Source organism: Engraulis encrasicolus, chromosome 16, assembly GCF_034702125.1.
Source record: "Engraulis encrasicolus isolate BLACKSEA-1 chromosome 16, IST_EnEncr_1.0, whole genome shotgun sequence".
Classification (NCBI taxonomy): domain Eukaryota; kingdom Metazoa; phylum Chordata; class Actinopteri; order Clupeiformes; family Engraulidae; genus Engraulis; species Engraulis encrasicolus.
This window is the reverse complement of record NC_085872.1, coordinates 40920252-40946992: the sequence shown is the minus strand read 5'-3', so window position 1 is coordinate 40946992 and position 26741 is coordinate 40920252. Positions and strand designations below refer to the sequence as shown.

The window sequence follows — 26741 nt, the reverse complement described above, 5'->3', positions numbered from 1 at the left end:
GTCATAACGAGGGGATGCTGCAGGAGGCTGATATCAAAGGTCCGCTAAATGGGTTCTTTAAACGGTATGAGCACTTCGGGATCAGGAAGAATTTGGCAACCATGAAATAGAAGGAAGGCAGATAGATAGATAGATAGATAGATAGATAGATAGATAGATAGATAGATGTAGATAGATAGACGGATGAATAGATAGATAGATAGATAGATAGATAGATAGATAGATAGATAGATAGATAGATAGATAGATAGATAGATAGATGGATAGATGGATAGATAGATAGATTGAACACATCAATCTAAATGTATAATTCTGTATATCATCTACTACATTCTGACAACACTGATTGACCTTAAGACAACAAATGATCACATGGATGTGTGACGTTTTTGTAAGCGCATGTGTGTGTGTGCATGTGAGGATGAGTGTTAGGGTGAGGCATAGTATGTAAGGATGACGTCACGGCAAAAAGGTCAGGTCACACAGCACAAGCACACACGCAGAAACACACAGAGAAAAGAGGTAGAGAGAGGGTGTTTCCACCCAAGAACATTTATTAGAGGTCTATTTACAGAGGCTACAAAAACACAACAAGGTCAATCCGAGCAGATCTGTCGTCTACGGAAACAGAAGAAAGCACCTACTGGGGACTGAGAGAGGAGCAGTGGCGTGCAATTCAACAATGACAGTCATTGGCTTACAAAAATAATACAAATGACAGGAGAAAAAGTAATAATAAAACTATGTACACAATTAGTACTCGTTCACTTTGCAGAATAATACAATGACATTAAAAACAACATGAGATAAATTATTTCTCTGTGTTATATTACATGATGACATAATGTTTATATATATATATATTTAAAAACACAACAGCAAGAGGCTCTATTCTCAAGGCCATGGTCTGGTTTTGTTTTTTTTTTAAAGGCAATGACAGCATTATCATTCATTTACGTAGCATTGCTGAATTGCAGTTCTATCAGGAAAATAACGATGGAACAACAGCAGAAATGGACTGCAGAGTGGAGTGGTGGAGTGATCGGAGAGAGAGAGAGAGAGAGATAGAGAGAGAGAGATAGACAGCGAGAGAGAGAGAGAGAGGGAGAGAGAGAGAGAGAGAGAGAGAGAGAGAGAGAGGCAGAGAGCGAGAGAGAGAGAGAGAGCGAGAGAGAGCGAGAGAGAGAGAGAGAGAGAGAGAGAGAGAGAGAGAGAGGCACAGGAAGGGTCATGGTCATGTGGTGTTTGGTGATTAGGGGGCTTGGCAGCGATGGGGCTTCATTTAACTGGACTGGCTACTGGCACCAATTAGCTATGAGGCGTGGGAAGGTTCAGAGCCACCATGGATGGAGAAGTGTGTGTGTGTGTGTGTGTGTGTGTGTGTGTGTGTGTGTGTGTGTGTGTGTGTGTGTGTGTGTGTGTGTGTGTGTGTGTGTGTGAGTATCAGAGGAAAAGGGGATGTATTTTAAGCATTTGTGCCATGTAAGGCCGTGACACAGCATGCAGTACCTGATTTGAAGATGAATACAAGGTTTCCATTAAACACGAGTTAGTCATTAGGCATGGGAAATGTCCTTGGTGTACGATCCAACGGTCGGATCAATACCAGCCTGTGCGTACGTCCAGGCTCAGGCTTGTGGATCTGGGGTGCATTTCTCAAAAGCGTAGTTGTTTGCAGTTAGCAACTTGGGTAGTTGCCAATGGGAAATTGCAATGCAACTAACAAAGTAGCTGACGTAGTTAGCAACTATGGTTTAGAGAAATTCACCCCTGTTCTGTAGCAACTATCTACAGGGATGTTTTCAAAAGTGGACTGCATCTCACGTGTAGTTTGAGGCTATTCATAAAAGTGTGAGAGTGAGTGCGTGAATGTGTGTGTGTGTGTGTGTGTGTGTGTGTGTGTGTGTGTATGCGTGTGTGTGTGTGTGTGTGTGTGTGTGTGCGCGTGTGTGTGTGTAACATCCTTGCCTCCTAAACATTAGTGAGGCAAGCGACACCTTTTTATTTACAGGCTGTGAGGTGTGCGAGAGTCGAGAGGCGCGAGAGTCTTCTATGTACAGAGCCGAGTCTGTGGCAGAAAAGAAACACCACATCACATGATTGCTGCTCTTTCACTCCCCAGAACCTGCAGTGCTGTGTGCTGCGTGCTGTCATGAGAACAGCCCCCGGACGGGAGAGGGGGGGGGGGGGGGGGGTGGATGTAGAGGCAGTAATAAATGGCTGGAGCCTGCAGCAGCGCCGGGTACAACGGTGGCGGCTACACTGGACGTACAGAGGTGCTATTGTGTGGTCTGGGACGGAGGCGAACATGAAAGAGTTGCAGCGACTAAAGTGTCCTGTTGTGTTTGTGTGATGTCTTGGGGTTAAAGTGGGGCAGGGGGTGGTTTGAGGAGGAACATCATCAATAGTTTCTTTAAGTGGAAATGATACTGAAATAAAAATCTCTTTCTCAGAATGATTGTTAAAGTGCATTGACGAGTATATTTACACAGGGCAGGCATGTGCTCTGAGTGGAATTGAGTGACATTGAAGACAGGGATGTGGGTGTGGGTGTGGGTGAGGGTGAGGGTGGGAGTTGTTTTAGCACTGGATGAAAGATGATGGCATATTCTCAGTGGTCAGGGAGAGAGAGAGAGAGAGGCAAACCATACGTGCATGCATCCACACTACTGCACACACACAAACACACCCACCCACACACACACACTAACACACACACACACACACACGGTCCTATACGCATACCCACACACAGGTGAGCATGTGTAAGGAGGTGGGGGTGTGTACTGTAGGCGCATGCTCGAGGGGGGGGTCACACCGAGGAGATACCTGATCCGGCCCATCCCTGGCTGGCGGATGCGGATGCGGATGCGGATGCGGATGCGGAGGGGCTGTAGCCGTGGCTGCGACAGGGCTCTTCATCAGACATGGCGGCGTGGGGGGGCAGTAGCAGGCTGCTGTTGGGGCTGCTGATGTCCCCCTCCCCCACCAGCGTCAGGTCCGCCATGCTGTCCTCGTCCTCCAGGGCGCGCCCCACTCCCCCCTCCCCGCCCCCGGACCAGTCTGATGAGGGGGGGCCGCCCCGTGCCTCGGCGGAGTGCCCCATCACGGGGCAGAAGGCGGAGGAGGAGGGGAGGAAGGGGGCCTGCTGCTGGGAATGATGCAGGCGGTGTCCAGCAGGGGGCATGAGAGCGCGCCTCGGCCCGGCCCGGCCCCCCCGAGCCTCTCTGTTCGTCACTCCCGAGTCCAGGCTCTGCGATTGGTGGCTGGCGCTGAGGGCCGAGCCGTTCTCCCGCCCCCCTCCTCCCCGGGCCCGGTCGGCGGCAGGGGTGGAGGAGAGAAGGGGCGTGGGGTGGAGGTGGTGGAGGTGGTTGCCGCGGCGACGCTGCCGGCCGCCGTCGGTCGGGTCGCTTTCGCCGTCGGACAGGCGCAAGAAGTCGGGCAGCGCCAGGTCGCTCTTGTCTAGCAGACCTCGCTGGTCGTCCGCTCGCTTCCCCTGAGCTTTGGATATGAGCTCGAAGAATTCTGCACCACGCCAGACAGAAAAGGGGACAAAATAACGATGTACGCAGGGGACGAAAGGACGATTAAGCAAGTACAGCACAACATCACAACAGAACCTAAAGCAACATGGTCAGTATGTTTTATTATCATTATTAAGGAGGCATGCAAGACGGTGAGTGGGACAAATCTAGACACGGGTGGAGGAGGAGATGGACAGGAACAGGGTTTTAAACATTAAAGCGTGACTGCCCAAATCCTGAGCTGTGCAGCTGCTAGCGTTAGTTCACACACAGCTGGCATGTCCATGGAGAGACACAGAGGGAGCGGGAGCCAACACATTACGGCACCAGAGTGGGAGCAGGATGGCAGGATGAGTACAGAGACAGATGGAGAGATGGAGACGAGAGAGGAACAGCGGAGGGGTAGAGAGAGAGAGAGAGCTTTACCTTCAGCTTCGTCTATATTAATCTTTTTCTGCCGCCTTTTTTCCACGTGCAGCTGGGTTTTGACAGACGAGGAGTTCCCTGATGCCTTCTCGTCCCCCTGAGTGGCAACAACGAGAAGGGGGCATATTAGGGGTGGCACCGGGGGGGTGTGGGGGAGATTAGTGGGCTCCGTGGTCGGGCCAATCTAATGAGTCTATTCTTTTCATCCTTAGTTCAAGCAGAGAGACTGGATAAGAGAGAGGTTCCGTTGGCCCATTGTTTCCGGGTTCTACTGTCGGATTCTACTGTCAGAGAATCTAGGAATATTATGACACGCCCCTTTAGTCAGACCGGAACCTGGTCACATAGGTGCCCATAGCAACCTATTACGTTGGCATATCTCCATAATACTCCTAGAATCTCTGGTTCAAGTGCAAGGCTGGAAATCTACAGAGAGCTTTACAGCAGGGCTGGGAAGGGGTGGGGGGCTGTGTTGACTACAGGGGTTTGGAAGTGGCTCTGCTACAGGGGAACGCAGCATGGCACTCAGCGCATCATCACTCCCACCACCACCACCACTGGGGCCACATAAACCAAACCAACACGTCACAACAACTAGCATCACTACACACACGGTGACCGCACCACCACACACACACACACACGTCCAGACGGCAGGCCTCAACCACATCCATCAACATCATCATCATCTCTGCTGTCTCTTTCTCTCAATTTTGTTGGGTTTTTTTGCAGCACTATTTCCAATGGACCTAATTAGGGTGGGGGCCTGATACATTTGTACGTCTACCAGTGAGGGAGTAACACGTAACAGTGGGAGGAAAATAAGAGTCTCAATCATCCAGGCAGGGGGTGGGGGGTGGGGGGGTGAGGGTCCCCAGTCCAGATCCCACTTCACACCCAGAGAAAAGCTCAGTCCAGGTCAGGACGACACAAGGTCTTTCGTATCTGTCAGCCTCCTCTCATAGAGAGAAAGGCAGCTGTCCGGAGAGCAAATAACAGACAGTGGTGGAGGTGTAAAAGAGAGAGAGAGAGAGAGAGACAAGAAGAAAGAGAGATAAAGAGATCGAGAAAGAGGAACAAACCATTTTGATTAAATCAGCCACAGACAAATCAGAACCAGGAGGGCAGCGCAGGGCAGGCAGACTCCACCGGCGCGCAGTAGGAGTAGGAAGGTGCCGAGGAGCCGGAGAGGGACGGGGAGGAGGGGAGGAGAGGAGAGGGGCCCAGCCATGCACACAGGCCCCACGAGCAGGCCAGAGCGAGCAGGGACAGACACGGGGGGAGGTGTGAGCAGCAGACACTCCCCCCCCCCTAGCCCCGGGGGAGACAATCCCCGGGACTACCGGCAGGAGAAGAGGAGGTCGGTGGCAAGGGGTAAGGGAGGAGGAGGAGGAGATGGGAGAAGAGGGAGAGAAGGAGGTCTTACTGTTGCTGATTGACTTCGGGTGCTGAGGGGCGGGCCGTGGCTCTTGGAGGAGGTCAGCTTCTGCTTGTCCATCACTGCTGAGGAGGGGCACCAAAACCAGCAGATAAACAACAACAAACACAGACGAGACTGGCAAACGCTGCGAGGTGAGGGTTGGATGGGAGTCGAAGCACCAGGGGAAAACACAGACGGCAGCTAGTCTGCCACTAAACTGAAAACAAACAAAGTCATGTATTAACACTGAACAGGGTAGTGGTGGTAAGTTTTAATGTGGGAATAATCTGGCAATTTCTCAAGGCGAAACATACAAAATAGACGGAAATCAACTGCAAAGACATGAAAAGCACTCTTTCAAATCTGTATTCTTAGAGGATGCTTTGAGGTGTAATTTCCAGTGGGAGAACTGGTCTGCTAAATTCTCCCTTGGCTGACTGAAAAACACAATATTGCACTGTAGCGTGAATATGGCATAACGCTTTTCAATCAGAATGTGTGAGTGTACGTCTAAGAGTGATGATGTGAAACACAAGAGAGGACAGGAGAGAAATTATTATTCAACATTATGCATTACCTTTTCCTGCAGCATGATCAGCTACATCTAACACCACTCTTAACCCATCCAGATTAGATATGGGCAGACCCAAGTCTAGGGGCTCCTTTTCTCCACTCTGCAAACAAGCAAAAACACAAACACAAAGTCTTACACAGCTGCACAATCATGCACATCTCCAAAGTCTTACACAGCTGCACAATCATGCACATCTCCTGAGCAAGCTCACGGAATGTGAAATGACATCCAAAACATTTACCATTCATACAGTGCAATAGAGGAGTGCACACACACACACACACACGCACACCGCACACACACACACATTATTAGTTTCCCCTGGATAAGCTTATAAAGCAGACAAAACATCTATGGTAATGAGATTATGCGAGAACAGCATCTCCCCCTGCAATCTGTTGAATTTTGAACAAACTGACCCCAGGAGAACACTGGATAAATCCTGTACATAACATCCTATGGAGAGGGCTCTTCATATCATACACAATGCATCATTTCAGCTGAAAACTCTGTTGCACCTTTCTCTCTTTCACTCAAGAGGTATTGTTCCGATGAAAACCGACGCCTTCATTTGCATTTTATGGAAGTGAGTGTCATCTTGAGACCGTCTCTCAGCAGAGGTGAGAGAAGCAAGCCAGTGAGTCAGCAGAGCGCAACACTGGAGGGTGCCAGTTAACACCCCCCCCCCTCCCCCCACACACACACACACACACAACCCCTCAGACACACACACACACATCCAACAACGCACACACATCACAGCCCCTCTTAGTATGTAAATAAGCGCCATTTCACTCTGTATAGCCCACCTGATAATGCCAAGAAGCAGCTGTGTACTTTCATCTATCTGATCGCTTACAGTAACAACTTGGCAGTCACACAACAGGCGTGGTAACCACAGAAATCATGCTATTCTATTTCGAGGAATAGAATAGATATTCTATTACGGTAATTAATGGTCACCTCATTTTGCAGTTATTCTAATCTAAAACTAGAAATCACCCCAAGTCTTTCTAGAAAGGGTAATGTCAGAATTTGCCCTGTCCCGCAATTCAATTTGCAGACACTAGGGGCGTCTAGATTTCTAGGCTAGCAATGGTTAAGAATCTTTTTTAAAAATCCTGGTTCCGGATTGTGATCCAGATCACCACCAATATCGCTTGTTCCTTTTGTCATTTCCAACAATTCCACATAGTTTCATCCGAATTCGTTCATAACTTATTGAGCTGACAAACAAACAAACTGACACACAGACAGACAGACAGACCGACAACCCAACGTGACCGAAAACATAACCTCCTTGGCGGAGGTAATAATAGTTCAGATAACTTGAGTTGATCCAATTTAATAATAATGTGGAAATTAAAACACATCACCAAAAACCCACAGCAAAGTAACAACACTTACTATTCTGGCCACCAGGTCGCCTAAATGAAGCCCATATTTGGCCACGACGGGACGTAGGACCTCGGTCACTGGTTTGGTGGGCTTGGCCTTCAGGCCCACTGATCGATTGATTGGCACCAGGTCCAGTCTGAGGAGGACAGAAGACGTATAGTGTTTTCTAAATTGGCTTCCATTGGCCTTTATTGTTTCCTGGTTCTATTATTGTGGAAATCCCCCTTTTAGTCTGGCCTAGGCGACCTAATACTGTTCCGAAGATTGTTGATGAGAACAACGTTCCCTCAAAACACTGCCCACTTTAGGCAAAACAACATCTGCGTCATGTAATAGGTGCCCATAGATTCATGGCATTCTGGCTTCATTGAATCATTATGCGAGCATATCTCGTATACTTAAAAACATTTCTGCCGTATAGCGGGTGGCTAAATTGGCTTTTTGCCTTTATTTGTGACAGGACAGTGAAGGAGAGACAGGAAACAAGTTGGGAGAGAGAGTTGGGAAGGATCGGCAAATGACCCAGGCTGGAATCGAACCTGGGTTGCCGCCTTAGTAACCCAGTGCCCCACCGTCAGGCCATGGCAGGGCCAGAGATGTATATAGTATTACAGCTATTTGGAATATGCCAAATGGTTTAACAGAAGTTTGTCTGTACATTACTTTACACATTCTGAGAGTAAGCAGGGAAATTATGTATAATGGAAATCTATTTATTCATATTGGGAGTAGTAGGCAGAAAATACATTGAGGATGTAAAGGTATGGCTCACCTGAACAAAGTGCGTTTCTCTAGTCGCAGGTCTCGTGAACACAGCGTCATGCAGTCCTGGTCAAGCACAAGAGGCTTTGAAAAGAAAAACAAAAGCAAACGCTTAGTCAATTATGAAGCCCGCAAACACAGGAGTATGACCTATCATATAACACACACACACACACACACACACACACACACACACACACACACACACACACACACACACACACACACACACACACACACACACACACACACACACACACACACACAGAACCCCTTTCTATACCCAGTCGCTACGCTACGGCAACAGGGTAATACATAGAGTGTATTCAGCAGCACATGATGAACGCAAGTCAATGGCACATGCGTACCTTCTCTCCTCCCACCAGGAAGAGGTCGACGGCGGCCAGGTTGATGGAGAGCTTCTCGCAGAGCCCCTGCAGCACCTCCCGTATGGAGAGCCCCGGCCGGATGGGCACCGAGCAGCAGGAGCCGTCCGGGAGGTTGATGCTGCAGTGCCTCACCGCGCGCTCCAGGAGGGACATGGAGTTACGAGACGAGTCACCCTGGAACAGCAGGACGATGGTTGAGGCCGGAGGGTGGGGGTAACTATGTGTTATTATCGGTCATAAACAGGGCTGTAAATTAACACCCGCGAAACCGGTCAAATGCTAGTGAAAATTCAATTTGGTAAGCTGGTAGTCTGGTTTGGCTGGTTGGCCAATAGCCACTCTCACCCGTTTGTGAGTGTGTGTTTGGCTAGCAAAAATTAAAATCTAACAAGCCATTTTGGTTGGTTATTTTAGAAGTTAATTAAGAGCCCATGACATAAAGGAAATGTAAAACAGGTTGTTCGGGATGGCTTATTTCTGCTCTGGCGGTTTGGTTGGGAGCAATACCTGGACATCCCTGTAACAAAAGTGGAACAAATCTGACCCAGATGGGAAAGCCTGACAGTGACGCAGGTGCTCTTTGAAGGATTCTGTAGTACTAACTATAGCAGGGTCAATCGTACGTACACAGCACTCTGTACCTCAACAACTTTAGCCACAAGGCTGTTCCTTTTTTGTGGATTTCAGGAGATAAACAAACAGCCACATCAAACCAGTAAATGGGTGAAAGACGTGTTTTTGGGCTCAGACGTCAGGTGGAGTAATGGTATTTAATGCCCATAAATTAATTAGTTAATTGTTGGTTGATATGCGGCAATGAATATGCTTCTTAAATAGTCCACTAAAAACAAACAAGCAAAAAAATCCATAAAATTGTGGCACTGGCTGTCGTTGAGCCGCCCTGACGTGTGCTACTGCTGAAACGTCACCATCACCCCATATGCTACGGGGTGATCGTGAAAAAAATCATGAGCCTGAACTTTTCCCCCTGCTCTAACGACGACGACAAGATACTGCATAGTGACGTAAGGTAGGCCTATTTTGACACATTATTCAAACATTTAATAGCCTGTGTATGACCATTATTCAAGCCTGATAGTAGAAGAAAACCCTGAACATGTAACACTTTCTGAGATAAGAATATCCTAATGGCTAATTATTATCAATAGTTTTTTTGTGTGCAAATTCTGACAAGCCTGAAATCAGGCATGGAGCCTGAATACTATCAGCCCTGCATGCTACGGGGTAGCTGGAGGTAAGTCCATGGCGATACTAACCTCATTCTTGCCCGAGCCTGAAGTGCCCAGCTCCAAGCTGGTTCCTGAGGACAGAGAGCCCTGGGATTCCCGTCGGCCATTACTGCCCGTGAAACCTGTGGGGAATGACACCACAGCATGGGATCAATCAATTAAGAAAGGTTTACTCCAGATAGTACAGCTACCATTACATACAGTAGAATAACCCATAAAGGAGCAGCTATTTCACTTAAACTACTATGGTATGCACATAAATGTACAGTAAGCATCCAAAATAAACACAACCAACTCCAAAAATAGACATCACCACCAGTAGGCATGCACCCACCCCTCTCTCCCCTGGGGGAGCTCTTATCAGGGGGCATTTGCTGCCAAGTGCTTCCTCTAATTTGAAGCCTGGGGACACACGGAAATGCCTCTCTGAGCACTCCAGTCCGCACATACTCACTGTAGTCACACAAGTCTCTCTTCTTGGGGCCCTTTCCGAAGCTTCTGTTCCGCGACCAGGAGAAGAAGATGCCTTTCTTCTTATCACACTGCTCATCCTTGCTGTCGTCGTTCAGGGATCGCCCAGATTTGGTCTTCTTGTCCTCCTGCAATACCAGGGAAGATCAGAGCGCCTCGTAAATTTGAACGTCGTAAATGTCTCAGAGAGAGGGAGAGGGAGAGAGAGAGAGAGAGAGAGAGAGAGAGAGAGAGAGAGAGAGAGAGAGAGAGAGAGAGAGAGAGAGAGAGAGAGAGAGAGGTAAAGAGAGAGGTAAAGAGAGAGGATAAAAGAGAGAACTCCAATTACGTAGGCTATAACTCCACAAGGACAGCAGAGGGCTTCAGTAATCAGCACTGAGGGGCCAAATATTAAGGCCCTGTCCAAAAGCTTTCATCATCCTAACAAATCCACACTCTCATCTCGACTAGCAGGAGCAATGGTTTGCTATAATATGAAGGCAATGCATTTTTTGTAATCACTTAAATAAAGACACATTTTTGCTTTGAAATTGGCCCATTTCCACAAACCACAGCAACCTAGAAAGTCACCTAAAGTCACTTCACACATACTGTAAGTCTAGAGTAGAGTAGAGTAGAGTAGCGTAGAGTAGAGTAGAGTAGAGTAACTTTATTGATCCCCAGGGGGAAATTCAGGTATCCAGTAGCTTACATAAATACACAAATGCCCACAAATGCTATGTCTATGTCTTTGCTATAATTACATCTGACATGAATAAAACAATAACAAAACAGTGTTTTAAGTTGAACTGACAGACCAACTGATCAGTGGTGTAAGCAAGTGTGTGTGTTTGTGTCAGTTAATAAGTGTGTTCACGTGAGGGAAAATACACCTATTTATGTATTTACCACAACCACACAAACATGTTTGAGTGTGAGGGGAGGGATGTGTGTGTGTGTGTGTGTTTGTTTGTTAAGTGTGTGTGCTCAGTGTGTATGTGTGTGTGTGTGTGTGTGTGTGCGTGCACGCTTACCTTCTTGGGTGTGGAGAAGTTGGAGCGGTCTGAGCTGGTGCTGTGTTTGGAGGTGGGGCTGCTTGGAATCTGGTTGGGGTCTGGCAGCGGCCGGCCCTCCACCTCCGCCAGCATGCATTCCTGGTACAGGAACGACTTCAGGAAACGTGTGTAGCTGTCAAACTTCATCAGGTTGAAAATCTGACAAAAACAAATACAGGTATTTACACACATATTAGTATCACATATTAGTGTCACACTATTAGTGGCCGCTTTCAGCAACATTAAGTCTCTGTTTGATCAACAACTCAGGATACACAAATGCGAGGGAGAAAGAATCGCATGCAAGTTTTACCACTATGAAACCTAAGTATTGTTTGTATACTGTATATGCACAGCTATTATTTTCTAATTATTTGATTACATTTGTTATGACCATTACTGTTATTTCCGTTACCTTTGTTTTTTGTTTGGACTGTTTATAGAAAGGGTTAATGTCATATTTACATGGTTAACTTGACTAACCTTTCTTAAGGCATATTTAAATGATTTTATTATTTGTTAAGAACATTGAGTTACCGTGTTCTGTATGAAATGGGCTGAATAAAGTTCACTTGACTTATATTCAGTGTATGGGATCAGGTTATATTATTACCGGTATGCTTTTATCATGCTTATTATCTTCATTTATGCTATGATAGCTGTTTCTTCTGTAATGGGTCGTTTTGTGAACTGGGGCCTTAAAGGAAGAAGTTCTTCATATCACTGCAGTAGTCATGCAATGGACAGCTATTGAGATTAAGAAAAGCTAGCATTTTCCCACCCAAAGCTGTAATTAGTGCCGCCACATTCTTGTAACTATTATTTTGACCAGAAGGCAACACTACAATCCCCTCTGTCCATCAAACAAATAAACAAATAAACAAACAAAAATAAAATAAAATAAATAATAAAACAAATCAAGCAATCACCAGACAGGACGGCCAGTTTCTGTGCCGCTCGGAGCATTGTCATGTGGGCACTGCAGGCATGTTCAGACCATAAGGGCATGTTCACATGACTGAGTTTATATCACAGATGAAATGCAACCTGATCAAAACTATGACATTTCCCCACGGAAATGCAAAAATAGTTGCTAGTGATTTATGGTAACTTATTTATTTCATGATTATATGTCCTGTGTCATATAAGCCCATTGGGAAACTCCAACTCCCATTGTCATTGTGACACAGCACTCCACAGCACACAAGTGAACACTGCACACTGCACACAACAAAATTGCATTTATGCCTCACCCGTGCAAGGGGGCAGCCCTCAGTGGCACCCCATGGGGAGCAGTGCGGTGGGACGGTACCATGCTCAGGGTACCTCAGTCATGGAGGAGGATGGGGGAGAGCACTGGTTGATTACTCCCCCCACCAACCTGGCGGGTCGGGAGTCGAACCGGCAACCTCTGGGATGCAAGTCTGACGCCCTAACCGCTCACCCATGACTAATATGATTAGAAAAGTAAGCCAGCCTTTTCTACATTTGGCTCCTGTTTTCATTCTCCCCCTGGCTTGTGTCTGGATTACCATTTGGACAGAGTGAGAGTCCTGAGACTGTAGTCTGCACCGACCTGAAGCTGCTGCTCCTTGAACATGTCCGGCCGGGGTGCGTTGAGGATGTCATCAGCCAGCTGAGCTTGGCTGTCGATGTTGACTGGAGTGGTGGCCTTGCTGGACAAGAAGCTGTTGTAGATCTCCCTGGCCCTCTGAGAGAGCTAGAGGAGAAAGTGGAGAAAAGAGGACCGTGATTCTTTTTTTTAACAATGGTTCCTTCAGGGGATGTACATCTATGTTCCATTGAGAGTTGTTTTAGACACACTTGAGTCTGTGAGGACTGCTGGAAATTGAGGAGTCAGAAGAGCCATTTCAATTACCAGAACATATCTTGCACACTCTGTAGTTTCTGTGCCATTCTAAGCAATGACAATTTGATTCAGGAATCTGGGTAAGACCGACACTAATAATTATGGGAGGTTTAGGCTACAGAACCGCCTGATAAACTACTTTAAGGTCGCATTAGCACACACAGTTTTTTTTGGAAGCGTGGAATGGAATTCCAATTCTGTACTATTTTGAAGGCTGACTGGCGTTTCCAAACTTGTCTGGAAAGGTATTTGACGTGCAGTATCTAATAATACGACACATCGTAACATTCTCCCTCAGCTACCCAAATTCACTCACAGCCAGAAGGAAACGAACGCCTCATATCTGTCATCACTTATATTCCAGCAGGTCTGCCTCAGTCAGCACTCATTTGCTTTTCTGAACTCGACAAAAATTAAACCTCGCTTCTGACGCAGCACACCACGATTCTCTTTCGCAGCTATAATCAGCCTCCACCACCCAAGTAACTCAAGTTATTTGATCCTGCTGACCTCAGAGCTGAGAGTCTCTCTGAAGCTAGCGATAGTGATCTTTGAGTGACTGTCTGTGGCAAGCTTTCGCCGATTGTTAAGTACTGACCTCTACCAAACAAAGACAAACACAATGCGTCACCATAAACTCCGGCGTTCAACGTCACTGCCATATATTTTTCTCAGCTGCCTCACAGGTGTGAGCTGCTGCTGTTGGGGAGTTGAGATGAGTGCCTCTTACCTGCTTTTTATCTGTCTCTGGAACATGGCTGAAGAACTCACAGGCCTGCCAGAACAGGATGTTTTCCTCACTGAACTCCTTCTTCAGGAATTCCTAAGATGGTGGGAGTGGAGTCAGAAACTGTTTGTAACAAGACACAATAAAAGTGGATAAAGTGCTTTTTTTTCTGTTGTTCAGTACTGTTTGTCGTTAACACAGCGTGTTCTCAATAAAACCACAGCAGTGCAAACAAGCAAAAAACAAGCAAGCAAAATGGATTTGGCAGCCGCCGCCACCACATATCTATCTTGGATGGAGACCAGTTGAAGCGGACTGACGTACTGAGAAGTATCGGACTCCGACGGGGTCCTGAAGCAGGCGCTCGAAGCTGACGGCCCATGATGCCACGCGGCGCTCCGTGTGCCGCCGGTGGCACTGCACGCTGGGAAGGCTGGCGTTGCTGTTCAGGCTGTTGTCGCTACCACAGCCCTTCAGGTCCACGCTGTTCAGCTCTGCAGAGGCAATACATGTTATTATAGCACATGACAGCACATGGATACTGTGGCACAGACACACACACATACTGTAGGTACAGTGTAGATGGAGTCATACATAACGTTAGATAGACAAGCATGCTTTCAGATGTTAGACAGAAAAATAAAGGACTAAAACTACATACAGCCGTGGACATTTGACATCCCTGAAGACTGCTACACCTGTACATTACGATGACCAGTTATGAAGTCCATCGCTAAGAAGAACAACTCCAAATTGTTTTGGTCTATGAAAATCTCACCCACGTAACAGTCACCCAGTACAATGTCTCACATTATCAGATGCCATCTCTAAGTGTTCTCTTGAGTAGATGTTGTGGCTGGCACAACAGGTAGTGAGATTGCGATGCGGTCAACAACACGCACATGGGCCTATCTAGCATAGACACTAAGATTCTCCTCATGCATGAATAGCAACCGACATTCCGTGGTTGAAACAGACTAGATCCACCACCCTCTACAAAAATGTCAACAAAGTTCAGGTGGTAGATAACTTAAACGACACTTAACTTAACACTACAAGGAAAAGTAAAAAAAAAAAAAAGAACAAAGCTGCTTCCTTTAACTTTCGGTCCTCATCAGAGTTAAAGGACTTGATAACATCACATATCTCACACACAGAGTAATGTGATCTGGATGTACAAACGCAGCTTTCATTTTTTTTGTGGTCTTGGTTGTCCATTTGTTACATACATCATTACAGACTGCACCTTTTGCATCTCACATCTTATACAAACTTTTCAAAAACATAACTGCATTGTGCTCTGAACATTACTGTTGATAAACACGACGAGGATATCAGTAACCAGACTACTATCTCCATTGTTGAGATCACTGTCCAGAAAAAAGACACTCACAGAACACACAACAAAAGACAATAGTCCTAAATTACATGAAGGGAAGACGTCTGATGAGTGATTCTTTGTACCAAACATATTGCTTTAGGAAATGCCATGAGGTTGACTTTTTTCCCTTACAATATTTTGTCCATGGCTCAAGTCACTGAGGATCAAACATTTCCTTCTCCGAAACTGAACGATGTGTGTTCGGCAAAGTCAACTCTGGTCCAGCCTCGAGGCGAGTGACCCGATGAAATGCACACCTTGGCAAGCTGTGAGCAAATCCCCTCGCACACCTCGCTTACCTGGGTATAGCTGGTAGGATCCAGTGTGGTGCCACCTGGCTAAGTACTTCATACTGACGGGCCACCATGCCCTGACTTCCATGCCCTGACCTGTGCCCGCTCAGATGGTGCCCCCCCGGCTGACAGAGTGGGCACGCACCAGCAGCGGGAGCATCTTCCCCGGCATCGGACTTGACCGAGCGCACGGAGCCACCACCGCTGAGGAGACGCTAACTACACAAACACACACACACACACGCTCCTGAGGAAAACAGATCCACCGGCCCCAGCACAAAAGCCACCACTGAGTCCCTGTGGTAAATAATTGAACGGGAAGGGAAGAGGAGGGAACCGTAGACTGCAGGAGCAACAGCAGCACTGCAATATTAATGCCCGCCTCTGGTACGACAACGCAGCATCTAGCACTGGAAATACAGTTACGCCACTAAATCACATTTAGAACAGGACACATGCAGCCGCCGGGACCACAGGCCAGCTCCATGCCCTGCAGCCTGGCGCGAGCCTGACAAAATAGACTACCCAGGCCGTCAATGAGGCCTTTCAGCATGGTCGTCACCATGGAGACCATCATGTGAAAGAATGTATCTCTCATTATCAACTAGCTACTGTATTGTGGTTGTAAACAACCCGCCGAAACAGTGAAGCTACTAGATAATAGCCTTGTCTGACAGTCAATGGCCAAACTCAACAGTAGAGGCCTTCTACATTCCAGTGGCTGGCAGTACAATGCTATTTTCATTGTGCAGTATTGGAGCAGGACCTACAAGTCCAAATATAACTTACCTCTTCCTATCTGTAACTATATCCTGTGTTGTATGCAAATGACAAATGAAGCAGAGCAACATTTTGCTGTTAGAGCAAGGGTGGGCGACCTTTTTCATTTAAGGGGCCACTTCAAATTCCTCCGAGGGCTGTAAAAGTCCTGCAAGGGCATTTCTAAGATTTCTTTACAAAATATGTCATACTTCAAGTGAAGCTGCATAACGTTAAAATTATATTGGGGGCCAGATAAAATGGCCTCAAGGTCCGTAAACGGCCTTCGAGACATAGGTTCCCCATCCCTGTGTTAGAGCGAATGGATGAATGTTTTCCCCAGTTTCTTTCTACTTTTAGAAATTAGCCTGGCACCAGACCTTCATGCATGCACATATACCTTTGCTGCTCAAATGCTTTTGTAAGTGGGCCAAACCACAAGCCTGGAATGCAGACTAACAAAAAAGACCTGTAGCTTCCGCGAAACAGGATTTAGCACACTCTGCACTAGACACAGTGGAACAAACAATAGCTTCATGTTTTTTGCCAGTTCCCAGGGAGTTTACTTATTCACACTTTGGACCATGTAGCCCAATTTGTCTGTATATTTTACACACTTTAAAAATGACAAAAGCAGGGCTTACATGATACGTATATCAACAACACCCTAACTGCAATATCCGTGTGAGAAAAAAAGGGACTGTTGTGTAGTGACTGGAAAAGCTTGGTGATTGGGCAAGAGACTGACTGACCAATCAAGAAGCCCTACAGTGACCTCATGTTCACAGCCCTACCCCACACCAGTGTTGCGAGTGGATTCGATTACTGGGCTTTTTGCTCACTAGCGCTGATTCAGAATCAGTCTCCATGAAGCACATTCCAGTGGTGTTGTTGTGTGCAATAGAATTTCACTGATTTAAGGACAGCCGACAACCAAGGTTTTGTGTGTGTGTGTGTGTGTGTGTGTGTGTGTGTGTGTGTGTGTGTGTGTGTGTGTGTGTGTGTGTGTGTGTGCATGCCAACCTCTTTTGCGGCTATTGAAAATGTCAATTGCTTTCACCTCGAGTAAAAGGGAATGTGGGGAGTGAAACCAACTGACACGTTCTTCATGCAGCTAAGACACATGCGTATTTGCACATGCATGCATGCACACACGCACATCCACACTCACTCATACCCACACTCACTCACACACTCACTCATGCACACACGCACACCCACACTCACTCATGCACACACGCACACCCACACTCACTCATGCACACACGCACATCCACACTCACTCATGCACACCCACACTCACTCATGCACACACGCACACCCACACTCACTCATGCACACTCACTCACTCACCCACACTCACTCACTCACTCGCTCACACACTCACTGACTCACTCACTCACTCACTCACTCACACACTCACTCGATCACTCACACAAAGTCCTTAAAGAGGAGGTGAAAGGCTGTCTCTCACACTGACTACCAAGAGTGTCAGACAAACCACTAAGAAAATTCTCACCAAGATCAACCACAACGCAGAGGATATCAGGCCAGGAGCGTACCTATGCTCCCCGGGTCCTATGTTCCCCTGTCTTTGTATGGGAACGGGGAACATAGAACCCTTTTTCTAAAAAAGGGTTCTATGTTCCCCGCATTGTATGTTTCCAAGTTTTCAAATTGTGCCCTTCCCAAAACTATCCCTAAGCCTAACCTGTCAAAAATGCAATGTTTCTGAGTTGTACATTTGTGCCCTGACCAAAACTATCCCTCAACCTAACCTGTCAGAGGTGCCACAACAACCTGCGCTTTGCCATGCGGCAGCTGTCTACTTGGAAGCAGTGGGGAACATAGACCCTTTTTTGAAAAAAGGGTCCCAAGTTCCCCGCATTGTATGTTTCCGACTTTTCAAATTGTGCCCTTCCCAAAACCATCCCTAAACCTAACCTGTTGTAATGCAATGTTTCTCAGTTTTCAATTTGTGCCCTGACCAAAACTATCCCTAAACCTAACCTGTCACAGTTGCAACAGCAACCTGCACTTTGTCATGTGGCAGCAGTCTACTTTGAAGCAGTGGGGAACATAGAACATTTTTTGAAAGAAGGGTCCTATGTTCCCCGGTAGAGGGGAACATAGGACCCGGGGAACATAGGGATGACCCCATCAGGTCCACTCCCTTCCACAGTCAACAGCAATTAACACAGGTCAACACAAAAATAAACTAAGCCTTAAGTTGCATTTGATTTCTTTGTCCATGACTGTGTGTCTCCTGAAACTGCAACGCGTTTGCCTTGTCCTCAGAAAGCAAGTGTGGTGGCGGCCATTCGTCTCCGCTCCTCAGTCCTCACAGATGGCCTACGAGGAGCCCTCCAATTACAGCACAGCTGCCCCCTCACACCCGAGACCTTTTGTTATGCTAAGAAGGCTAAGGATTCCAACACTCACTCAGCAAACACGGTGTGAACGTTCGCACGTGTAAATGAAAGGAAAAGTGTGTGTGTCTCTGTGTGTTTATGAACTTTTGTCTGGATCGGCCCAATTCAATATAACATCTTAAGAGTAAAACCTTGATGATTTTAGTTATTGCTTTACGCAACAGGGGGAGTCTGGTTGTAGAGTCAAGATCTGACCCCTGTGACAGGCATTGCACCATCATCAATAGGCCTTTTCCTTCCATGTTAATGGCTGTAACTTTGAAAAAAAATGTGATGTGGCCAAAGGCAGCAATGAGTGTCGCAGTGCTTACTTAATCATCAGAATAAGGTGTTCCAACACTGCACTTGTCATGATTAAAACATGCCGTGGCTTACTCCTATCCTGTCCAGTGGGTGAGGAAATCAATAAAGTCATAGACACAGTCAAAGTCATGCGAGCACACACACGCACACGCACACACACACAAATGATGCTCAGATGCATCACACATTTTAGCATCAAAGAACTGTGTCATTTGGCAATGCCACGGCAAGGAAAGCCAATCTTATCGACTGTCATCTGACACGAAGATAGTAAGGAGTGGAGACAGGGAGGCAGACCAGGGCAGCAGGGCAGGGTCTTCTCTGTGCCATCCTCAAAATGCCTATGTACTCAAATAAGCAGTGAGCTATCAACTCAACAGCAAAACGTTTACAATTCTAGCCTTAGAGCAATTATTCGGAGCACTTGCATTGGATCTGAAACATTCAAGCAAGGCAGAGAAGAAGAGAATAAAACAAAAGAAGAAGAATCAGCAAGTTAAGAAGAGGTGATGAGAAGAGCTGACACAGGCCTGGAGTGAGGTGAGATAACTATGTAACATCAATTGATGAACTTAAAAAAGTTAATTAAACTTTCTTAGGGACAGAAAGAAAGACAACCACACTACACAGCAGAGGAAAACAAGAGTGGAATGGCACAGGAACCAGTTCAAAGATAGCAGAACTACATTGAACAAGCATACGAATTTAGGTAGTCATGGGTGCGAGTGAGAGGAGAGGTGCGTGGAGAGGCATTTGAAATAATGAAAAACTCAGGCAGGAGTGAAGAGGTAAGAGTGATAGTAAGAGTACTAAGAGTCGGTTACTCACCGCCATCGGAGACCGCTGCAGACTGCAAGAGAACACAGAGAGACATGGGTGAGACAGTGTCCACATGGCAACGTCCCAGAGCTAAGGAGTGTGGCAGGGCAGGGCAGGGCAGTGCTCTGCTCTCCACTGAGGCCTGGCAGTCCACACAGTCTGACTGACATACACTCAACTCAACTCAACTCAGCTCTCTCACACTCACTCACTCACACCAGTTCCTCCAGTTTCGCCGGTAACACCCTATTGTCCCGCGCTGCTTAATCAGATGTGTCTGTGGGTGGGGCTACTACTACGAGGACTGCCCTGCCCTCACAAGCCACCTCCTCCACTTATGAGATGTTGCCTGGCCCTCACAATTGTTATGCTGGATGGAATGTACCTCCCCCCCCCACACAAGTTGCTGAAGCACAGTTTTGTGATGTGAATACATAAAATTAACCATGTAAACAAAAGGTGTACAAATACATTGTTGTGTGTATGATTCGATAAAGAAAATCAGTCAATTTTAAATGCCATAAATATCCTGCCAATTATTAAAATATATTTGAGCTATATGTCATTACAAATAACAGATGATACCCTTTCCAAATTATGTTAGGTTCTACGGCATTCAAGTAATTAAAGCCTTAATTGAAATGTAGCCTATTAATGCACATGTATTAATGTACATTGTAAAATAAAATGGGAAAAGAGCACGCAGGCAGGCATTCACACCACTTTCAGAATGTGTTTCCAAGTCTCTTATCAGATTTGAACTGGCAAGGATGACTTTGAAGTTTACCAAGCAGTTTGATCACATAATTTCAGATGTTAATGAAGTGTAAATAGCCCCATCACTCAACTCCCTTCAAGTGTCCCTCAGGATCAATCACTCTTGTTTCATGCCCACACATGTCCGAGGGCATGCCCAGAACACAGTGGTCCCAAAACACTTGTTAACCACCTATTCCTGATGGCCATGTCTTTTGCAAGGGTGTGAGCTGTAAACTGTTGAAAGTTGTTGCAATCCTACAAGAAACAAGCCCATAAACTACACCTTTGCCCTACTAACATGACAACACTGTTTTGACATTACGGGTCATTAAAAAATGAAAATCCAGAAAGCCCTACACTGTATAGTCCCAGGTAAAGGTATGGTCTTCCTCATGGCTGGGAAAAATGCTATAGAAGCAGATAAAGGTGCTTGAGTCATGAGGAGGCTATCACAATAACAGGCGCACTGAGTGGGAGATCTATCAGCCGCGTTGGTGAAACCTGTTTTCTCATTGGATGCAGCACGCATGACTCACTTCCTCTGAATGTCAGGGAGAGGCTACAGTACAGACAGAGGGCTCAGACCTTTACTGGGAAGGGAAAACACAACACACACACACACACACACACACACACACACACACACACACACACACACACACACACACACACACACACACACACACACACACACACACACACACACACACACACACACACACACACACACACACAGTAAGTAGACCGCGCTGAGACACAACCGAGGCAGAGGGATTATCTATGATCAGAGAAAAGGGAGATTGGGTATGAGCACAGCTGTATGCAAAGAAAAGATTAAAACAGTCATTTGACTATGACAACAAAAGTAGCACTGAGACATATGCATGTCAAAACACAAAACTCAGACATACTCATGTATACACAAATAACACCCATAGGTGCCCACACATACAAAGAGGGAGAGTGACAGACAGACAGACGCACACACTTCATCCTGCTCCAGGGTGTGTATGTGCTCAGACTTGCTGCGGTTCAGGGTCGTGGATAAGTAGACGGCAGAGATAAGAAAACAGGAGGCACGCACACTCACTCATAGACATCATGTCTATGAATTCACTGCACTGCTCCACCTAACTACCATGTACGTACACACATGATTGACAAGACCTTGGCCCATACATGACTGAGCGCACAGTGACTCGTGGGTCTACAGTTGATCACATGTTGCACCCGAGTCAGTGTGACGTGGTGTATATGTTAATTAAGTGTACCACATTTATTAAAAGGCACTCGTGAGGTCAACACACCAATGATAAACGATCAAGGTTTGACTCCCTCTAACCCCGATCAGCAGTTCATATCTCAGTGCAAGGGAACGGACAAGGAGTCAGCAATTGAGTGATTGATTGGGAACAGACTTGCAATACACAGATAGCGCATTCAGGCCGACTGAGAACCGTGCTGGAGCCCGTTCCAGCACCTAATCGCGAACCGACTGTCGTGTTCACGCCACAGATATTTGCGTTCGCGAACCGGAAAATTGGTTCGCAATGCGAACCGCAAAATACTAGGTTTTTCTCTGCGAACCGTGATGACAGCGTGGTCGTCAGCAGGTTCATCCGGGTAACACAGTCACGTGCGGAAAAAGTTCAGAGCCCGGTATGAACACTGGCGGTTCGCAGACAAACACTTAAGTGCCGAACGTAACTGGTGCGAGCACCGACACCGGCTCCGTTCTGGTCGGCCTGAAAGCCATACTAGTGGTGCAACCTGGACACATCTTCAGTGACTCTCCCGTGATCATTGGGTGTTTCGGGTCTTAAGTCATACACCCTCACCGGGGCGACCCAGCCGGGGGTGATCAGTTCCCCGACTTGTGTCCAGGTAGCGCACTACGCCACGCCTCCTCAACCAGAGCCACCGTGAAGCCCTCTCCACGGTGGCTGTGGTTGAGGAGGGGCGAGGACAAGGAGTCAGTAATTGAGTGATTGATTGGGAACAAACATTATTGTTCATATAATCCAAGAGGTCATGAGCCATGTGTGTGGATCACAGCTTGCCGGGGCCTACGTATACTACAAAGCTAGTTCAGGAGTAATGCAGGTTAAGTTAAGTATCTGATTTACCTCGTAGCCCCTTAATGCACGCCGTACCTCCAGTGGCACGCTGTAATAGTCATTGAAATGTAACTACCATAGCACTACAATACTATGACACAACACAGGCCCTTCAGTAATGCACCACGACTTGGTCATTACCATACTGGTAACAACAAATGTATAAAGCCGCATCTTAAGGGGTTAACTTAACCTGGTTTACTCCTGAACTAGCTTTGTAGCATAGGCCCATGATGTCCAAATCCATATCACCCAGTGAGCAGACGCAACGTCTTCTGATTGGCTGAGCAGGTGTCCTTTATTCCCCGGTAGCAGGACACCTATGATGTCATGCGGGCGTGCGGGCGTCCAAGTTGCTTCTTCTCTAACTTTCTGGCGAAGTGCCGTTACTAGTTCTATCGCATCTGGTTGTCTAGTCAAGACCGCGTCGTTAGTTCTATCGCATCTGGTTGTCTAGTCAAGACCCCGTTACTAATTCTATCGCATCTGGTTGTCAAGTCAAAAACCCAGTCGTCAATTCTATCGCATTTGGTTGTCAAGTCACCCCAACATTCTGCGCGCGTCCTTACATGCCTCCGATAGAGGCGCGTCTCACTAGATTAGGAAGTGGTGCCCATGGCAACGTACCAAGCGCAGTGGTGAATCTACTTTCTCACGAAGCCTTAGATCAACATATTAATAAATTAATACTTAAATGCTGGTGACCGGGTGATAAGCGGAATAGCGGCCTTCGAGGTGTCCCGATATCAAGGGAAAATGGACTTGGCGAAGCGAACAGCCCTTCGGCTGCGCCGTCGGGCTGTTAGAACGCTCCGCCTCGTCCATTATTTCCCTTGATATCGGGACACCTCGTCGGCCGCTATTCCATACATATCACCACTATGGGTTCATCTGCCAGCTCAACATTTTGGAAACTTTCTACAGTGCATTACAGAGCCACATCAGGGTATGCGGTATGCAGAAATACAACGCGGCAAAATATATATAATTGTATTGCCATTTCTTCCTATTTACTGTGAAAGGCGCTCAATTTGCACAAGCCACACAACTCACTGCGGTGAAAGACAGAGCTGGACAAATAACTTGCCCATGTCTTTCCAATATACAATGAGTCTGGGACAATTTCACCAAACCACAGGATAAAACGTTTAAAAAAAAAATGACAGATTGAATCAAATGGGCAAAAATCCATGCATCAATTGTGAAAACATGGGTGTGTATGGGAATGCAAGGGGTATGGAAGTCATTATTCTTGGAAATGTATTTTCAACATTTTTTAAGAACAATGCTGCTTTTGAATTCTTTCATGCCAGGCAAACCCCACTAGCTTCATTTCTAGCTCCACGCTGTTAAATTCAAATGGACTGTGAGTTACTATTCTAGGGGTCCCAGTCAGTTTTTTGGCCGTGATCCTGCTGCTATTATGCCCTGCTACGGTTGTTATGTCCTGGTATTAGGATCAAACCAGAAACAACACCACCCAGCAGGAATACAGACCCCACGTGAACGCTGCGGTGGGAAAGGCTACAAACCTTTGGAATGAAGACGAAATGCTTTGCTTGTACTCAAACTATTAACACATGAATCTACATTTGTGATACAAAGATTTGTGTTGTATGAAATCAAGGCCATAGAGATAGGGAAAAACTGTGTAGACCGTTTCAGACAAACCTGATTAGTGTAAACACCAATGGCCAAGGCCATACAGGAGGTGAACCAATGCCTCCCAGTGGAGGGAATGTTTGTCTAAAGCCTTGAGTATTCTCACCTGTACAGTACAGTACCTCCTCTACCTACTAAACTGGGAAATATAGGATGGTGCCATGCTATTAATAACAACGGTAATGGTTATTCAAATGTTTCCAAATGCTGTGTGTGCTTTAAAGTATGTCATAATCGGCACAAACACACAACCAGGCTCCAGTCATTGGGTTGTCTGACTGCATTGTGTGCTTCTGTGAAAATGTCATAGACAGTGTTTTGGTTGACACTGCTATTGTTGTAAAATTCCCACTGGCATTCTTCACAGGATAACATGAGAAGGTCACAGGGTGAGTTTAACTACAACTTCGGAAATGGCTTAATCCAACAAAATAGCAACCAGTCTTGGTCCTCATTGACCACGCCTTCCAACTTGGACCTGTAATGGGAGCCTGCTCTTTGTCTGCTGAACTACCCCCATACTTGTCCTCTTCCTCCCTCCCTCCCTTCCTCCCCTGTTCTCTCTCTGTCTACCTCCCCATCCCACCTCCACACTCTCCAGCCTCAAGAGCCACCCAGCCCTGATGACTTCCAGACTGTGAGGAGCGGCAGCAGCCTTATAGCCTGATGTTGCTCATAGTATGCTGAGGCATATGTTTCCTGACACACACTTTTCAACCCCCTCCCCATCTCGCTCTCTCTCTCTCATTCCTGTGGATCCTGCTATTCTCTTGGCAGAGACGTCTCACCACATGTAATAAAATGTCAGTGGGTTTTTCCAGGCCCCTATAGTTCCTCCCATCTCCACCCCCCATCTCTCTCTCTCTCTCTCTCTCTCTCTCTCTCTCTCTCTCTCTCTCTCTCTCTCTCTCTCTCTCTCTCTCTCTCTCTCTCTCTCTCTCTCTCTCTCTCTCTCTCTCTCTCTCTCTCGTCCTTCTGAGAGGCAGTTCTCTCCAGACCTCCAGACAGCCAGACTTGCCTTTCGGAAGCCATGCTGCAAACCTCTGGTGTAGAACACAACAAAGGGAGACCAGAGCATGGACTGGGTCTTCAAGTGGCAGCAGACAAACTGCAGTTCAGCGAAATCCGGAGAGCATCTCTAAGATGCGGTCACATCAGCTTCTCTCTCTCTCTCCATACCTCGTCTTCCCACATACCCCAAAAATGTCAGTTTGTTTCCAATCGTCATCCATCATGACTGTGATGTTAAATCAAAATGGAAAAAGGATATGACTTTTGGATGGCGCTACAGTATGATGAAATACCAGATTACACAAATAAAACATTGAAGATACAGGAGAGCAGCCTGCCTGAAACAACATTCTTTAAAAAGTTTTTAATTATTAGTGATTGGTATTTGTTTTAGTGAAGTTTAATGCCGGAGAGACATGCAGAGGAATTTGCAAAGCGAAGTGAAATTTGCTATTCATTCCTATGAGACGAGCCATGAAGGGTGGAAGAGCGCACAATAGACGAAAAATATTCTGCCAAGTTTAATATACATCCAAATAATAATAATGAGCAGTGAATTTTGCCTGCAGTGGCCAATCAAATAAACAACACGAACGGTTTAATCGATTTGATTCACCGCTACAACCTGCTGACCTTTGAGCTGTCAGAATGGAACACTGAATTTCACCTCTTTTTGTTTCGCTCCTTTCGCCTCCATGTTTCCCTGGCTGCACTGTAACTGAAATGAACTGTAAGAATCATTATGAATGAGACAACTTGGTTTGTATAATTTTCCAGTATATAACCAGATATGTTGCTGAGAGAACAACAACATCCATAGAAAGCAATACTCTGTTATGAATTAATAGAAATAAGAGAGTAGGTGTGTTACATACGTCTGTGTGCTTGATACATGCATACCAACGTTGTAGACAAAAAGTAAAAGAGATATTGGTCTATTTTTCCAGCTAGTTTGTTTGGTTGTTGCTTTCCAAAGGAACATTATTCATTTTCCTTCCTTCGCCACATTTGGACACACCTTATAATTGACATGTTCATGTGAACAGCTTGCTCTGGAATACCTAGTAAAAGACATGTACTATGTGAAGCCCCCTGCCATCCTTGTTAAAACCTGTTTTATGGTAGAGGACATTTCTTCATTGGACAAGTCCTAGCAATTCCGGCATAAAACTGCCAACTCAGTCAGTAACACACAGTTCTGTGTTCAGTCACTCAATTGGCTTATCTTCATCCCAAGACCATCCAAAGAAATTGAGAGGCAAACTCAGTATTGTCCCTACAGCATCAATTTAAATCTAAACATCCGGGACGATTCCAATTCTATGGTCCACAGAGCCTCCAAGGAGTTAGCCACAGGTGC

The 26741-nt window shown here is 46.4% G+C and overlaps 1 protein-coding gene across 4 annotated transcripts in view; it reads right to left on the bottom strand.

Annotated features, from left to right (window-relative positions):
- Positions 1-523: 523 nt before the first annotated feature.
- The window catches only part of rgs12b (regulator of G protein signaling 12b), a 63698-nt gene continuing 37480 nt past the window's right edge, over positions 524-26741 (bottom strand). Inside the window, exons 4-17 of one of the 4 annotated variants that reach the window (XM_063219621.1) lie at positions 19842-19863; positions 14170-14339; positions 13849-13941; positions 12825-12968; positions 11228-11407; positions 10198-10342; positions 9771-9865; positions 8473-8667; positions 8115-8188; positions 7352-7478; positions 5948-6044; positions 5377-5453; positions 3951-4047; positions 524-3525 (exon numbers count right to left, since the gene is read on the bottom strand). In XM_063219621.1, coding sequence (XP_063075691.1) covers positions 2813-3525; positions 3951-4047; positions 5377-5453; positions 5948-6044; positions 7352-7478; positions 8115-8188; positions 8473-8667; positions 9771-9865; positions 10198-10342; positions 11228-11407; positions 12825-12968; positions 13849-13941; positions 14170-14339; positions 19842-19863 — 2229 coding nt within the window. In that variant the 3' untranslated portion in view covers positions 524-2812. The remainder of the gene's footprint in view (positions 3526-3950; positions 4048-5376; positions 5454-5947; positions 6045-7351; positions 7479-8114; positions 8189-8472; positions 8668-9770; positions 9866-10197; positions 10343-11227; positions 11408-12824; positions 12969-13848; positions 13942-14169; positions 14340-19841; positions 19864-26741) is intronic. The other 3 variants (XM_063219622.1, XM_063219623.1, XM_063219624.1) reach the window with 3 other exon arrangements.